Source organism: Malania oleifera, chromosome 5, assembly GCF_029873635.1.
Source record: "Malania oleifera isolate guangnan ecotype guangnan chromosome 5, ASM2987363v1, whole genome shotgun sequence".
In the NCBI taxonomy this organism is placed as follows: domain Eukaryota; kingdom Viridiplantae; phylum Streptophyta; class Magnoliopsida; order Santalales; family Ximeniaceae; genus Malania; species Malania oleifera.
In genome coordinates, this window is record NC_080421.1 from 52,828,220 (window position 1) to 52,840,766 (window position 12,547).

At 32.5% G+C, this 12,547-nt stretch overlaps 1 protein-coding gene across 1 annotated transcript in view; it reads right to left on the reverse strand.

Annotated features, from left to right (window-relative positions):
• Positions 1-12,547, reverse strand: part of LOC131156138 (phosphatidylserine decarboxylase proenzyme 2-like) — a 118,569-nt gene that overhangs the window by 22,321 nt on the left and 83,701 nt on the right. The window contains exons 14-18 of the mRNA XM_058109586.1: positions 9,621-9,668; positions 4,674-4,820; positions 3,820-3,915; positions 3,579-3,653; positions 3,374-3,466 (exon numbers count right to left, since the gene is read on the reverse strand). Of these exons, the coding sequence (XP_057965569.1) occupies positions 3,374-3,466; positions 3,579-3,653; positions 3,820-3,915; positions 4,674-4,820; positions 9,621-9,668 (459 nt within the window). The remainder of the gene's footprint in view (positions 1-3,373; positions 3,467-3,578; positions 3,654-3,819; positions 3,916-4,673; positions 4,821-9,620; positions 9,669-12,547) is intronic.

Sequence of the window (12,547 nt, forward strand, 5' to 3'; positions counted from 1 at the left end):
ACTCCTACCTGCATTCTTTCTTTATCTCCACTTACTTTTTTTTACTCTAGTCCTACTAGTCTGACTCTTTTATGCCTTGCACATATTGATGATTCCTTTCCACTGCTCTGCCTTCTTAATTCGGGCTTTGGGTCTTTTCCTACTCATCCTCCCAAGTCTTATGGATTTTCCTTGTTATCAAGTGTATGCTTGAAAGCGACTTAAGGTAGGAGAGACCGCTATAGGCTTTGTTGTTCAACCTTCATCTCCCTTGTCTAATTGTGTTTCTCATGATACTGATATTCCTGTTCAAAAAAGTAAAAACACTTGTACCCAATGCCCTATCTCTAATTTTTTGTGTGATGATTTTTTGTTACCATCCAATTATTGCTTTATCCTCTATCCATTCCTTTGTTTGTATCTAAATCCATGTCCCACTATAAGTGGATAGTTGCTATGGATGAAGAGATGCATGCCTTGCACGACAATGATACTTGGGTGCTGTGCCACTTCTTATTGACAAGTCAGGTCACTAACTAAAATTTTGATTTTTATAGAAATTCGAAGGTCTAAATTAACAAAAGTTTCGATTTAGATAGAAATTTGGATTTAAGAAACCAAAGAAACTTATAGTAAATTATAAATGAAACTTTACGAAATATTTTAAAAGAAGTATACGCGGAGCAACTTTATGTGTTGCTCACAAGGAGTCAATGCGGTATTGAGTCATCTTAAAAAATCTTTTTACAGCTTTAAGCATTCTCCTAGAGTGTGGTTTGGTAGATTTAGTGTAGTGACAATTGAGTTTGGGCTCCAAAGATGTGCAGTAGATCGCATTCATTGTTGCACCGAAAAATCCAATTTTTTGTGTATGTGAATGATAATCTGATAACAAGTGATAGTCAGGGTAATAAAACAATTGAAGCAGCTCTAGATTAATTGACCTTTAAAGTTATTTTTGGGGATTGAGATTTCTAGATCTTGTAAATAATTCTTGTCATGGAGGAAATATGTTCTATACTTGTTGGATGAGATGAACCCAACCTTGTTTATACACCCATGGATTCTAACAGGAAATTACCACCAAATGTAGGTGAATTGCTGGCTCATCCTTGACGATATCAAAGACTTTTAAGGAAGTTAAACTATCCCAGTCACTCAGCAAGACAAATATTTTGCAACAAGTGTTGTGAGCCAATTCCTTGATTCTACCTGACTGAGATTGCAAAACGCTCTTATTCGTATCTTGCAATACCATATATGTTAATGGGGAAGATGTATCTTAAATCAAAACCATGGTCATATGCATGGTCAGGAAAATACAAATTGGGTTGGGTCAATTTGGTTTCTGGAAGAGTATGAAGCAAATTGTGGTTGCACGGTTAAGTGCAGAGCCTGAGTATAGAGCCATGGACCATACTAACTGGTTTGGGTGAAGAATATGTTGGATGAGCTTGGTTTTCTCATTCACAACCTACAGAGTTGATTTGTGGTAATCAAGTTCCAGCTCTTATTGCTTATAATCCAGTTTTTTCATGAGGACGAGACACTTTGAAATTGATAATCATTTTGTCTGAGAAAACTTGTGCAGGACTCATTGCAACCAGTCTGCGGAATTTGAATGTCAACTTGGTGATTTGTTCACTTACTTCTTTGTGCGTTCTTGACTTAAATTCATTTGTAACAAACTAGAAGCATACGATATACCCGCTCCAGTTTGAGAGGGAGTGCTCTAGGTTTCCATTGCTAATATTATTTGTTACTGCATGATAGTGAGGGTATGATTTTATATACAATATTACCCCTGATTCCGAAATGTTTTAAATAATATGTGCAAATTTAACTGTTGACCCCACAAAAATAATTTTTAGCCCACTAGGATCATGATCAAATTGATGGTCATTCTTGTTTTTGTCAAATGAAGACATATTTCTCATTTTTTATGACATGAGAATAGTTATGATATACAGTAGGAGACATGATTCTTTTGTAGGTTCCCCACTTACCACAATTCTTAAACATAACATAAGAGATAAACATGCCTCAATGTAAAACAAGCTTAATGTTTGACGTATGTTGGACCTTTCGGGTACGTTTGATTCTGATATCAATGTTTGGATTATATGGTGTCTTTAAATGGTACTTGATTTAAAAAAAAATTAACTTTAGATCGAACTATCAAAGATTGGAGCACAAAAACCAAATTATAGGTTGAGTGGTTGTCCAATCCCTTGAAGAAGCATCTTAAGCTGTTTTTTTAAGTTCACTTCCTTCTTGTAAGACATCTTATGTAAAAATGATAAGCTTCAAAGTCCCAAACTTAAAGAGTTAATTTCGGAAGCTTTTAATTATCAAACAACAGTTTTATGTTAAAACAACAGACATAAAGGAAATTAAGATTCACCACCCTTATGGGATGTGGGAAAAACACAATCAAGGCATCCTAGGTTAGGGACATGACAGAACATTAATCATGGTTGATATGTGGATAGATTTGATTAAGATCTGATTAGAATTTATTGGGATCTTATTGGATTAAGCAATGATTTTGAATATCATATCTCCAACTTTTACTTCAAAATGCATATTAATCAAATCCCATATTCATGGTAGTGTTGAAGTAGTCCAAGTAATCTAGCTTTCCTGCAATTTCCAATTTAGCATGGATATTTTCTTGTAAAACCATCAGACTTCAGTGGACAATATCAATTCAATTTAGTTTATTACCTTTTATTTGCATTGCCGGAGATCCCATTGGCATGAAGATCTCATAATAGACATAAGACTTGGTGATGTATGGCATGCATGGACACGTGGTAATTCCAAACTAAAATTAAAAAAAATTGCAGAAAAAAATGCAAAAATTCCTGTACAAAATATGATTTATAGGCTACTATGTTTGGAGACCAAGCAAGCTAAATCAGGCTACCAAAACATCACTTTACTAAAATGAAATTTAAAAAAAAAAAAAAGTGCAGGAAAAAAAATTGAAACAAGAATAACTAAATTTCCTAGAGTTCCTTTCCATTTAATATGGCATACGGGGGTATCATTTATTATTGACTGACATCTATTCAAGCTTCATTAGATCTGATAGAGTTGGAAGACAGGAATAGTAAGGAAACACTTTCCCTCCCCACCCCACCCCACCCTACCCTATACAGTGCACATCATTAAAACCCATTTTTGGGTTAATCTGAATTAGACTGAATGGTTACAGTTTTCTTCTATCTTCCAACAAGGACCACACTTAATCAGTCACCATGTAGATTATGGATAGGTTTTAGAGAAATGAATCACTGAAAACGTCTGGAGAAAAGCATATTTAACTTATCAATTATGAATGAGAGCTACAGGTGAAACATTATAATATGAAATGATTAAAGTGACAAACCTTTCCAAAATCTGCAGTTGAAATGACAGATACAACTCGCTTATTTTCTGTGAAGACATTACAGTAGTTGCTATTCACAGCAATGGGATTAACCTAAATATAAGAAACAAAACAGAAATCAAGGAAAGTTCAGAAGATGAACATGATGATAGGTTATCGACAATCAACCAAACAAAAAATTTTATGTAAATCCTAATGCACATACCGTATACAAGCATCCAGGTACATCAACGAATTGCTCGACGGTTCCAGATACAGGCAAATGGAAACGATGATAATCCTGCAGTAATTTAGGTACAACAAATCTTTCAACCCAACTATTTAGAGTTGGGAATGGGAATTTTTTTCATCCATTCAATGCAATTTAAGGCAACTTAAAGTTGGATTGCATAACATTTTTAAGCATATGACATATGAAACAGTAAAGATGAATTGAACCCACATACCTGCGGTGCCAACCGGAATATAACCAAACTTCCATTAATTAAAGCATCAGAGCTTATTTCTTTTCCTAGAAGGCCTTGGATAGAGAACTTTCGACCCTAGGATTCACAAGTAGATGATCAAAACAGATAAGACACCTCCCAATAAACTGCATTAAAAAAAAAATTAAAAGAGAAGAGACACTGAAAATTGATGTGATTTTTCAGCTCCATTTCTGAAGTGGCCTCCCTGTTAACAACATGATTATTACTCGGAACTTTTTATATGCTTAATAATGATGATTAAAGGTGGTTCTCAAAAGTTTCTACATCAGTTTTGGTATCAAATAAAAATTTGAGTCCTATATGGTCAGTGTTTAATTGACCATAAGACAAGTTTTATTCATCTGGCATGTAATTCAGCAAAGGCAACAAAACCAAAAGTGCGAATTCCAGTTCGGAGAATCTGCATAGATGCACCTTATTTTTTTATGTATGCACGTCTGTTAGACTTGGGTAAAACGAACACCAGGAGAAGGAATTGCTTGATTATACTAACAGTTTACTTTTAGGTTCATTTATTATATATATATAATAGGGTATGAATAACTTTTAATGCCATCAAGGTTAGTATCAGAGACACGGGATTAAATCCTGCCTTAGAGTCTTACTGAGTTAACAGCTTTTTATTTCACTGCTTTAACAGCTTTTTATCCATCTCAAGTGCATAGTCTTCAATTTAGATTCTCTTTTCTAATACCCATAATATCTAGTTATATGCACTTTTCCACATTAATATTTTTGGCAGCAAACAGTTTCTTAGCATCAGCTGAAGTTAGCATTTCCAAATGATTGGCAGTGCAGTGAATAGATAATACCTTAATCCAAAATCTAAGGCCATCTGCAGCAGATTTAAATGCCATTAGACGGCTGTCTGCAGCACACACAGCAACATCATCACATTCCATACAAGCAATAGGTCTTGCAGCAGGTTTCAGTTCTCGTATAAAAAACTCATTAAATGTCTGCATACAGAAGAAAGTTCGATGTAATAAAACGTAATATCAGTGGCCCAAAATTTCACATATTGAAAAGCTGCAATGACAATAAATAATGATTACACTACAAACAACATATTACAGATTTGCAGGTTAATCACGGATTTTTTTTTCTTTTATTAATGACAGCTAAAAATACCTTTTTTTTAAAAAAAAAAAGGTACCTTCTCTTGGTAGCTAATTATGAATCCACTGAAAAAGAAAACAATATATCCACTTCCTTGATTTAGGTAGATTAACCTAATGAATTGACAAGAAAATGCAATTCACTTTCAGCATATACGGGTAGAGATAGTTCAATTAGAATGAACTTACAAATGATTAAATAACCTTCTAAAGCATTTGATCCTGATTTAGCCAGGGAGGTAAGGTGGAAATATATTGATGTACACAGAATCAGAAACAGAGGGAGATAGAGAGATTTAAGAAGAGAGAAATAGAAAGAAGAAGAAAACGGGAGGAAAGTAAGAGGTAACTGCTGGACATGAAATGTTGACAGTGTAGAGAGTTAGAGACAAAACAGACGAGAATATGAACAGAAGAGAGAGAACAGAAGGAGAAGAGAAGGAAGACGAAAAAAGGAGGAAGAAGAAGGAATGAAGAGAGGAGGGAGAGGCTGCACAAGAGAGAGAGAGAGAGAGAGAGAGAGAGAGAGGGAAAACATTCTAGAAATCAGATTATCTGATAACTGTTACATTACAAACATTTGGATATTAAACTGATTTCTTATTTAGAGGACTTTTATTTTATTAGATGACATTGCAGCCTTCTATGCAACATACAGTTGGAGGATCTTTTAGATACTTCTCAATTGTGATAGACGAACCAATGCAGCTCATGCCACCTCTTGATTAACCAACATGTTGGACTGTGTTTCTGCTTATGGAGTTAAAACTACTACATTTCAGAACTCAAGATCAAGTTTTCTGTAACAAAGGGATTTTCATAGAGAACCACAAATGAAGAGCTTTATATGTTGATACTGTGGCTAGGAGTATGATTTTAGTTTGATAAAAATTCTAGTTACTTTAGAATTTTATTAATTTAGGGTTATTTTATGTATTTTAAGTCCTTCAGGGTATTTTTTTAATTTCTCATTTTACTTGCAGTTATTTTATAAATATTTGTTATAATTGTAATGTTAGATGTATAAGTACTTTGTTTGTAATATAACAACAAAAATAACAAGAAGCCTTACTTCCCACTAGGTGGGATCAGCTACATGAATCATTTTCTGCCAATTCACTTGATTGAGAGCATTTTCCTCCTCTAACTTAAGAGCTATTAAATCCTTCTTCACTACCTTGTTCTAGGTTATTTTAGCTCTACTCCTACCCCTTCTAATACCAGAAACAATAACTAACTCACTACTCCTCATAGGTGCACAGTGAGCTACTAGGTGTGCATTTCAAATGCCCAAACCATCTAAGCTGCTGTTTCCTTATCTGAACTGCATTGCATCATCTGTCACCATTGGAGAGTATCTAAAAGCAACTGCAAGTAGCACAGAGGGCTACAATGTCCTCTGATAAAATATAAAGTTCTCCAAATAAGAAATCAGTTTTATATCCAAATCTAGGTAATTCAAGCAAATATGTCTTTGGTTCTTACACTAGGACAATTTTTCACTAGGTCTTCTTAAATAAGATATGGAGGGAGAAGATGTGAGGGATGAAGAAGGCACATATTTATGGGATAGAGAAGAACTCGTCTCCAGGGGATTTTCAACAATAGGTTCCATGAATAAAGAATTTTCAACAAACTTTGGAGCAACAAATTATTGCTCATTCTTTGGGTTGGAAATGGACAATGAGGTTGAAGAGTAGGGTCATTAACAAACATATTTGTTGTTGTAGTTGGCAACTCATCTTGAAGTTCATTGCAAGTTTCAACACCAACTTTAGTGATAAAGAAGGTGTTATATTTCGATTTCGACTCAAATTTCCAAGCCCCAAAAGTACAGAAATTTTGATGAAATTTCGATTTTGATTTTAAAAAATAACAAAAATCAGTCATAAAGCATGGAATTCTTTGTGAAACTTTAGAAATGGTTAACAAACATAATAATGTAAGTTTTAGGACTACTGTATACAACTTAAATATATCTATGTAGTGTATGAGGTGGAAAAGTTGTAATATAGTATGTGTAACAAACATGTTTGTAAAATAATGTACATTAAACATATTCAACTAATACAAACGAAATTTAAAAATTATTTAAATATTATTTATTATACAAATAATGATAATTTAGACATGAATGGTTAAATAAAATGTTGTTGTAAGTTTATTTTTTCATATAATTTCAAAAGCACTTGTAATAATCTTTTGTTTCGATAAAAACAAATAAAATAATTTAAGAGAGAAATTTCACTTCACTCCTAAATCTCTCATTTGAATTCCAAGGACATTTGATTGTATAGTTAAAATTTCAACAAGTTTCACAAAAATATCGAAATTTTGATAAATTTTGGATGATTTATTGAGATTTCAATGGAAATCATGCAAGACGGAAATCAACTACCATTTCGATTTCGAGGGTGGTGGAAACTGGAAATTTCGACTGAAATTTTGAAAATTTCATGAAAATTTAAGACCGTGGTGATAAATCAAGGTCCATTTCTGTCCTAAGAAGCAGCAACAATGTTTAGAGAAAGATCTCAAATTTTGTTTTCAACAAAAATTTTGAGGCCTCAAAAGTACAAGAATTTAGACAGAAATTTCAATGTAGATGCCAATTTTTTACTTCAACTTTAAAAAATGATGGAAAATAGTATTAAACCATGAAATTATTTCATGGAACTTTAGTAGAGATAATAATGCAAGATTTAAACCTATAGTATTAGAGAAAGATCTCAAATTTTGGTTTCAACTAAAATTTTAAGGCCTCAAAAGTACAAGAATTTAGACGAAAATTTCGATGTACATGCCAATTTTTTACTTCAACTTTAAAAAACGAGGGAAAATAGTATTAAAGCATGTTATTATTTCATGGAAGTTTAATAGACATAATAATGCAAGATTTAAACCTATAGTATAAGAAATATATATATATATATATATATATATATTAAAGGACTGGCATGCAGTCTATAAGGTGCAATAAATGTAATTTAATAATCAAATTAAACATATTCAATCGATATAAATGAAATTCATAAATCAGTTAAATATTTTCTGTACAAATACAAATAATTTAGATAGAAATTGTCAAATAAAATGTTGTAGCTATTATCTAAGTTTAATTTTTCATATAATTCATAACTTTCTTTTAACAATCTTTAGTTCCAATAAAAAATATATTTTTTAAAAAAAAGGACAAATGAAGAGAAATTTCACTCACTCAGTAGCAGCAATTTTGAAAAATTTCTACTCAAATTTCAAGATTCTGATAAATTTCACATGATTTGTGGAAGTTTTGATGGAAATTTTAAGAAAGGAAATTAATTGCCTTTGAGGGTGGTGGAAAGCGGTAATTTCGATGGAAGTTCAACAATTTCGAGGAAATTTAAGGCCATGGTTTAGGGTCCCTAAAGACAAGTCTAAGGCCCTATTTTGATAAGAAGAATGACTCATGTCCAATGAAGACTCAAAAAATGGTACACTGGTAATATGCAAATCATTTATGTACCCTGAGACTCAATTATGAGTCGAGTTTGGGACTGTTAGATGCCAATTCTTAAGGAAGAGATGAGTTTGGGACTGTTACGAAGCTGGATGGTTATGAAGCGAAAGAGCAAATTTTTGGAGTTCAGAATTTTCTTCGTAGTCTAGGTGCTTTTGGCCCGAAGATTCACTGAGCAGAGACTTCGCTTCTTCAACTTGGATATATGAATCTAAGTTGACCAAAGGAAATGATTGGAAACAAAGATATTCCAGAGCATTTTGCAAGTATATGCTTGGTTACACTCCTCGACAAGCTTTTGGCCAATGTCCCCTTCTTAAATCTTACAAGTGCAATTCCAAGAGACTCTGCAGCTTGAGGTGTTCCGATCATTGCCTTTCGAGTGAAAGGCTTTAAGTTTTGTTCAATGCCAGCGACAACAGCTTTAGGGAGGATGAGTGAAAGTCCAGTAGTTTTGGATGCTCAGAAGAATGTGATTGATTAATTGAGTTCTGGCCAAGGGAGGTACTTGTCGGTGCAGGAGTGGATCCAACCTGAAATTCTCAATGACAATTCAATCATGTTTTCTAATTCTTTTGGTTACAAGAGGAAACCCTAAGTATTTGAAGGGGAAGGAGCCTTCCTTTACTCCAAGGGTGTCAATGATGCTACACTTGGCATCTTGGGAGATGCTACAATAAATGATCTTTGACTCTGAGGGGCTAGCTTGAAGGCCTGAGATCACATTGAAGAAGGTAAGAGCATGCTTGATGCTTGTGGTGGAATTGGTGTCACCATGGGTAAATATGATGATATTATTTGCAAAACAGAGACCAGTAAGACCAATTTTGCTATGTTGTAGTTATTCAATGCTCCATAAGTGATGGCTCTCTAGAAGATTTTAGTGAGGAGTTCCATGACCATGACAAAAAGATACGAGGAAATAGGGTCCTCTTGCCGACTTTTTTTGCCTAGAAAGAAACCTTCAAGGGAGTCATCGTTGTTGGTAGTTGCCATTGTTGCTGGTATTGTTATTGTTTTTGTAAGTCACCAGGATTTCAGTTCGCATATGGGTAATACAATAGTAAAACGAAATGGTAATTAGGGCAAGAAAATCCGGATCATCATAAAGCTGGCCAAGATGCAAATTTGTTTTGAGATACCTTAAAATGTTCCAGAGGGTACTTGACTTCATCCAAATTAATTTGGTCCTACAATATAAAAAATGAAATCAAATTAGATAAAAAGGGTATGATTCAATGAACATGATTTCAGGAACTAAAATTTAAGGAATGAGGCAGTTATTTAACAGAGCTTACAAAAGCAACAGCAACATCAGAAACAGATAATTACCAAAGAAGAACACAGACATCCATGGACAGATAACATTAACCATATGGCACTATTCCCAGTTTTTACAAAGTTTACACAGATGGTGGTAGCAAAGCATTTGTAATACTAATAAAATTGAAGAAAAAATAACAAAAGATAACCTGCAAATGATTTCCAAAACTTATCAATTATTCGCTTTATTTAGCCATATTTTTGAAGATCAATTGATCACATAAAAAGAACCAAAAAGAAAAAAAAAAAAGCAAGAATATTTAGAAGTAACAAATAAGCCAACACTTGTGTACAAATTAGTAACATTGCATCCAGAAAGAACAAGGATCTCCTAAATTAACGCACACTCAAAAAAAATGTTTACATAATCAACAAGATTATCTTTAAGTGCTAATGGTGGACGACTCAAATCTCAAGTTGAACAGCTCAATATGAGCTTGACCTTTACTGTGGATGACCAGCCCAAGCACAATATACCCCACTAATTGAATAATTCACACTTGTATATTCTCACATTTTAAATTATATTTGAAACGATCAGCAACACGATTAGCTATGCCAAAAAAACAAAACCATGAATAATCCTTCATAAATGTCATCACTAGTGCATAAAATAGAAAGGTTTGAAACAGTTGCTTCCAAAATACTTTACATGAATATATGTTCCTTGGAAATACTTTGGATGATAGATGTATGCTGTCTTGAAAACAGCATGGTTGCCTTACAAATTTTCATGGACATTTTAAAAGATAGCTCCTTCTTTCATGAATTTATGTCATATAGATATATTTGTATGACAAACTCCTTTAAATGGTTGATCATTGAGTAATATTTGATTCTGCAACAGAATAAACTAATAACCTGTTCTGAAAGCCACATACTTCATAATGTTGGAGAAGAAACTGCTTGCAATATCCATCAAAATAATTATATTGCAATGTCCTCAATACTCTTTAATAAGTGTACCAATTGGATAACAGCAGAGACTGTTTACAAAAAGGTTTTGGCATGCAGAAGGTTCAGCAAAACGCTTTGCGATAGAATTCCACAGACCCTTCTCTGGACCATATGGAAAGAGAAAATTGATTGGGTATTTGCAGGGGTTGGCAGCTCTTTGCAAGCAAATACGTACAAATGATTATCTCTCCTTTATCACTGATTTCTGTAACTCTTTTGAATAATTGATTCTCACCTTGACTTCATATAGAGCTTATTCTGTACATAATTACTTTCTTTGCTTGGTCAACTCCCCTTTGGAGTCCTAATTAACATTTCCCATCTTTGCATATAATGCTATATAATATTATACACATACACACGCACACACACACACAAAACAATGCAAAGAGTTCTCAAGGAACTCTTATCTCTTGCAATTTCTTGTGGATGTAAACCCTTTTTTTTCTTTTTTTCCTTTTTTGTCTTTTGGTCAATTAGAGGCCCAAACTAAGCCTGGGCTACAAAATGGGAGGTAGCCCATCTCACAAACCATACCCTTTCCAACCCTCCATGGATTCAGACATGAGAGCCATAACATGAAAGTCCCAAGTTTTAACCACTGGATGTCTCATAGGAGACCTGGTGGATGTATACTTATCCATCATGTGGAAGATGTAAGGAATTAAATTTGCACAAGCATATTATTTTCTATTTAACCACTGGATGTCGCATTTTACTTAATTGTTCCACTTTCAAATTTTACTTTACAATAAAAATTTTATTCGACATAACAATTGAAAAATAGTAATTGTATTTTGTAATTGGCTTTATTATTAATTTTTGAAAATTATGTATATTTTTATTTTAATTATATTTAAATTCATATGATCATTTAATTTTAATTTTAATTTAGAAGTGTATAAAATGAATAATCTAATCTAAAAAAAACTATTTTTGGATATCAAAATTTCTGACAATAGGTTGCCAAAACAACTGAAAACCATCAAATCTGGTTTTCAGTTTTTTGGCAAACAGCTAAAAACCGACATCAGAAACAGAAAACTGACAACATAAGGGCCTGTTTGGTATCTTCGTTGTTTACTGTTTTATGTTTATATTTCACCATAGTGAAAAAAATATTATAAAAATGTATTTGTTTTTTTTTTTTTTTTTTGCCAGTTTTTTGTTTCTATTGTTAATTTTCAGCTGTTTGCCAAAAAATAGAAAACCAGATTTTATGGTTTTCAGTGCCTAAAATTTTAACATCCAGATATAGTTTTTTTAATTAAATTATTCATTTTATACACTTCTAAATTAAAATCAAAATTAAACGATCATATAAATTTAAATATAATAATAATAAAGCCAATAACAAAATAATTTTACTCTTTTTCAGTAGTCATGTGTAATAAAATTTTTATTGTAAAGTAAATTTTGAAAGTAGAAAAATTAAGTAAAATAATTATAATAAATTTTATTTTTATTACAATATTTTTTAAATGTGCATTATTTGTAATTTTATTATTTTAATCATATTCTTACAATATTTTGATTTAAAAATAAAATGAGCATTTTTTTCAAAGTAAGTTTTTAATTTGTATTGGTTTTATAAGTTTTAACCAAACAGATTGCCCGTTTCTAGTTTTTAGTTTTTGTTTCTGGTTTTTAGTTTTTATGTTTCTAATTTTTGACAGTGATATCAAACGACCCTTGAACAAACGCGTTTTTATAATCTGTTTTTTCACTGTGAAGAAACAGAAACAGAAAAACGAAAACACAAAACAACAATGATACCAAACAGACCCTA